Source organism: Aplysia californica, unplaced genomic scaffold (assembly GCF_000002075.1).
Source record: "Aplysia californica isolate F4 #8 unplaced genomic scaffold, AplCal3.0 scaffold00607, whole genome shotgun sequence".
NCBI classification, from domain to species: Eukaryota; Metazoa; Mollusca; class Gastropoda; order Aplysiida; family Aplysiidae; genus Aplysia; species Aplysia californica.
Window position 1 is genome coordinate 286,320 of NW_004797877.1, and position 5,434 is coordinate 291,753.

Below are 5,434 nucleotides of genomic sequence, written 5' to 3' on the forward strand. Positions count from 1 at the left end.
CCCACACACACACACACACATTTAACTTATGATATGACCTTGTCATATACAATGACTTCAATTACTATTAGCTTAATCTGACTTTGACAAGATGACATTGACATTTAGTGACCACACTATTGACTTATGATGACCCCACTTCTGACTTAGATGACCTCAGCATATAATGACTTCACTCACTAATATTGGTTTAAATTGACTGAGACGACATTGACATGTAGTGACCGACCACACTATTGACATAAGATGACCCCACTTCTGACTTAGGATAGGATAATCTCTCCACTGACCTGGTCAAGGCCTGGAATGCTCCGGATAAACTGTTTTATATGTTTCACTCCCGGGCTACATATCTGTCCTGGTCCCTTCTGCTGCTGCTGGGCCTACAGAAGACAAGAATCGAGTCCAAACGTACATGGTGATATAATGGTGCAAACAGAGACATAATAAATAATACACAGGTGTGGACACAGTGATGCAAAATGTGAACATAATTACACAGATAAGGGGTGTGAGCACACTGGGTTGTGAACGTGGTAACATGAACTGGAAGAACAGAGATGTGGGCTGCAAAACAGTGATATGGGCGATGTACCAACATAACAACAAAATATGTAAGTGTGTGCGATCAGCCTCACTCAGGTTTTAGTAGAATTATCAAGGAATTAATGGGTCTCAAGGGTCGTACAGGCCACAGAAATACATTCATGGGCAGGATGGAGCAGTGTGCAAGTTAAAAAAGTGCTTAGACAAAATAGCAGAAAGTAAGTGCTGAAGAAGAACAAAAAAGAATGTAAAACTAAAGAAAGGTGTGTTCCTGAAAGCCAAAACTAAATTTGACAATTATCCACCAAATAAAAATGCTAACTGGGTCACTGGGAATTCTGCTCAGCTTCCTAAACTTTCTGGGTAAATTCTTGTTTAACCCCTTAAGCCCTGGCCACCAAAACACCCGTGGCAAGAAAAATTACCGGTGTACCCCCCCCCCCCCTAGCATCATTGTTGGATGTTTAAAACCTGTATTTGTCGGCCAAGCAAAATAGCAGTACTTTATTTATTACTAACTTCTTGCCAAGATGTCTGCGCCGATGTTAAAGTTACGAGCGAGTAGTCTGGTGACAAAAAAGTGATTTCCTAAATAAATATAGGAATGAATCACCGAGTAGGTCAGGCAGAGAGAGGGGTCACAGCAACCTCAAGATGTCAGGGTTCAAAAGATTACGGAAAGTGCAGATTATGCACTTACGCTCGTAATTCTGCGTGATTTTCAACTGGCAGAATTAATCTGTTCTGAGACAAGGACGATGCTAGATCTATAACAAACCAAACGTTTCAAGGCACCAAAATAAAACCATACTTTCTGAGGGTAATTGACAGTTTGAAAATGCCTTCAAACCGTCAACTGAGGCCTCGCCTGCCACAGATAACTGTTTCTTTGAAAAGAACAATTTACCATGCACACAACATACTACTGGCCAACACATTAATAGTAAATGTATTACTCAAAACATTTTGTTGATAGTGACCAGATGTCACAACAGCCATTTTTGCCTGTCTTTCAAAATTAGTGCATAGTTTTAGTAAGTGTTTGCAACACAATAAGGTCATATAAATGCCGAAGATTAGAGGTGTTACAAGAGAGTAACAAACACAAAAAAAAAGGAGGAGAGATAAGGACGATAGATGTTCGATGGGACAGAAAAGGCAAACTACACCAGAGCACCCGCCAACCACTCACTGACTTATCTTTAGTTTGAGTGAGAGTCTTACTTACAGCACTTGCAACAAATAGGTCATAAAATTGCCGAGAAGAATAGCGGTGTTACTAGAAAGTGACATACAAAGAAAAGGAGACATAAGGATGACAGATGTTTGACAGGGAATAAGGAGCAAACCCCAACAGATCACCTGCCAACCACCCACATAGTAGACTAATCTGACAATGATAGGGGTCAGTGGTTCCAAAACAATACATGTCATAGGGTAGAACCTTCCTTAAAAAAACATTTTATCATATGTCATGACCACCCCTCAAAGCCTCCTCCAAAGAACGAGTCTGGGTCCGGCAAAGATGGCAGTCCATGTACTAAAACACAAAATGAAATGCTCATTCTGCTTAGAACATAAGGATTTCTTAAAGATTTTAGCATAACTGTTAGCAATAAAAGGACAGAAAGGGTGTTACCCAGTGGAGGTGGTTCCAGGGGCAATAAGGACATGGAGAGCCTGATAGCTACTATGTTAAGAGTAAGGAGGTCTTGACTCGTGGGTTATGTATTGAAGGAGAGGAGGGGGCCTGCCTCAAAATGTTGAAGGAAAGGCAAGAACATTTCCCTGAGCAGAAGACAAAAAGGGGAGAAAGTGTGCGAAAGGAAAACAATATTACCAACTCCCCTAAAACTGCAAAGCCAGAGGCAAGGAGCAAAGGCATACTGAACTGAGAATGGAAAAGTTACATGGTTTAATTATTAATAAGTTTTACAGCACTTGCAATAAAAATAAATCATAAATAAGTGCCAAAGATTAAAAGATGTTACTGTTGAGTAACATTTTTTTTTTTATGAAAAAGGGGAGATAAGGATGATACCACAGCAACAGAGGAGAAAATAAAAAATTCCTTTACCTTTATATGTTGCGCCTCTTCTTTAGAAACAAACAAATAGTGGAGCTCCTTCTGGCTGGTCTGAAAAAGCTGGCCCAGCCTAGTCAGAGTCTTCCCCTCATCAGCGCTCAAAGTCCGCTTATTCCTCAATTCTCGCTCTTTGCGGTTGGAGTCAATCAGTTTGCGGAGGCGCGTCCGCTGCATGTCTTTGAGCACCGCTGTGAGGCAGAAAAACATTGTGAACATGAGGCAGACAGACAAGTATATAAGGTAGGCAAACAAAACACAAAAACAACATAGACCAAGACACCAAGTGTTTATTTCAGTAAGAGAAACCTGTTTCATGCTGAGGAAAAAATAGATCAGACAGTAACAGCAGCCGGAAACAAAGAGGAATGACCTGCCTCTCGCACCCTAAGCTAACATATATCCACTGCTCAGTGTATGAATTCGTTATACATCACCCTTTTAAAATGGCGAATGGCAGCGCCGACACTAAGCAGTCTATATTCTTGTCAGGTAGGAAGCACACAAACATACCACCACACAGACAGTTAGTTTTAGTAAGAGTTTTATGGCACTTGCAACAAAATAAAGTCAAATAGGTGCCGAAGATTAGAGGTGTTACAAGAGAATAACAAACACAAAAAAGGAGGGAAGATAAAGACGATAGATGTTTGATAGGAAAGAAGAAGCTAACCACACCAGAGCACCCGCCAACCACCACCCACACAGACAAACATACTTGAGCACAGCCATACAAACACATACATTCCTTAATATTTTTCTTCGCCTGAGTACAGGGACACACAATAACTCATCTTTGGTGGCCATTTTATCACTAATTTTACCTCTGACTGAACTATTCAAGATAAATGAATTCTTTTTTCATTCAAAGCAAGACAAATGAATAAGCATTAAGATGAAACCAATAACTTTGCATGCTCCAAACTTAACAAGACCCTGATTCCACCAAACAAGTAAAGATTAAGAGACACAAAGAAATACACATCAGCACCATTACAGCCATTTAGAGATGTAATAAAATAAAGAGTGACAGATAGAAATAACATAAGAACAGACCATAAAAGACAAACAGCACAACACTGTGGACAAGGAGGCACAAAGGAGCACAAACAAACGAACAAACCGAATATTTAAGTAAATGGGAATACAGAAAAGCAGGCACAGAGGAGCACACAAATGACAAGGCACAAATAAAAACATACTAACCAACATACAGAATAGAACATACAGAATAGAACAGAGAGACAGACAGACATACAGACAGACATACAGACAGACATACAGACAGACAGACAGACAGACAGACAGACAGACAGACAGACAGACAGACAGACAAACAGACAGGTATAACTGGGAACACGCTGACAATCACACAGATGAGTAGGTTCGAAGGAGACCATACAAACAATAAAAAAACAAAACAAAAAAACAATTGTTTTCTGATATAATCACACTGCATGCTTTAAAGGTCATATTCCCGGCCTGAGCTGTCCAGTTACAATCAGTTTAGTTGTAGCACGAGTTTTACTGCAATTTCAACACTATAAGGTCATAAGTGCCGAAGATTAGAGGTGTTATAAGAGAGTAACAAACGCAAAAAAAGAAGTAGGAGAGATCAGGACAATAGATGTTCGATTGGAAAGAAGAAGCAAACCATACCAGAGCTCGTGCCAATCACCCACAGAAAATTAGAGAAACAGATTTCATAGAGGAACAGAGGAGAAGACACAAATGAAACACACACACATTAATTGATGAGCGGGCACACAAATGACCAAGCACACAGAGAAGAACATTAGTTTAATTTTAGAAGAGGTTTTACGGCGCTCGCAACTGTATAAGGTCTTAAGAGTGCCAGAAGATAAGAGGTGTTACAAGAGAGTAACAAACAAACAAAAAAAGAAGGGGAGATCTCTATAAGGACGGTAGATGTTTGATAGAAAAGAACAAGCAAACCACACCAGAGCACCCGACAACCACCTACAAGATGAACATATTAACAAATAGACAGATGACCAGGTACAGAAGAGAAAACACAGACAGGCAGACAGACGACCAGATACAAATGGGAACACACTGACAAACATGCAGATGAGCAAGTTGTGAGAAGACCACATAAATGAACAAAAAGATGATCAAATATAAACAAAGAGGTGAGCAGGTGCAAAGATGAACACATTAACACTGTACTATACATGAGCAAACACAGAAACATAGCCCCATCTGTCCTACTCACACTCTGTATCCATCTTGGCCGCAAGACACTTGTTAAAGCGACAGTACTGGCAGTTGTTTCTTGACTTTTTGTCGATGACACAATTCCCGGAGCCCTTGCACTCGTAAGGTGTGCCTCCATTGTTCAACTGCTGCACTGTACGTCGGAAAAAACCCTGGACACAATTAAAAGATGTTAAACTGATTACAGGGACTGAGCATGAAGGAGTTTTATGGCACTTGCAACACAAAGCGGTCAAGTAAGTGCGGAGGATTGGGTATTACAAGACAAAAAACAAACACACACAAAAAGGACAGATATGGAAGATAGATATTTGACAGGAAAGGAGGAGCAAACCACACCAGAGCACCCACCAACCATCCACTTTCGGGTGTATTCTGGTACAAGGCTGAGTGTATGAGTATTGCAGGATGATGTGGTCTGTGAAAGATCTAGAGATGTGAGGGGGTGGCGGGTGCAGTCTGATGTAGGGGTGGGGTTGTTTTTTTAAAAATTGGGGTGGGGGAGGGTGGGAGAAGGGTGCCTGGTGTGGAAGCAGAGAGTGGTCATGTGTGTGTGTGTGAGGGGTA

The 5,434-nt window shown here is 40.8% G+C and overlaps 1 protein-coding gene across 1 annotated transcript in view; it reads right to left on the reverse strand.

Annotated features, from left to right (window-relative positions):
* Positions 1–5,434, reverse strand: part of LOC106013014 — a 12,481-nt gene that overhangs the window by 5,862 nt on the left and 1,185 nt on the right. Inside the window, exons 2-4 of the mRNA XM_013087593.2 lie at positions 4,866–5,019; positions 2,624–2,820; positions 291–383 (exon numbers count right to left, since the gene is read on the reverse strand). Coding sequence (XP_012943047.2) covers positions 291–383; positions 2,624–2,820; positions 4,866–5,019 — 444 coding nt within the window. The remainder of the gene's footprint in view (positions 1–290; positions 384–2,623; positions 2,821–4,865; positions 5,020–5,434) is intronic.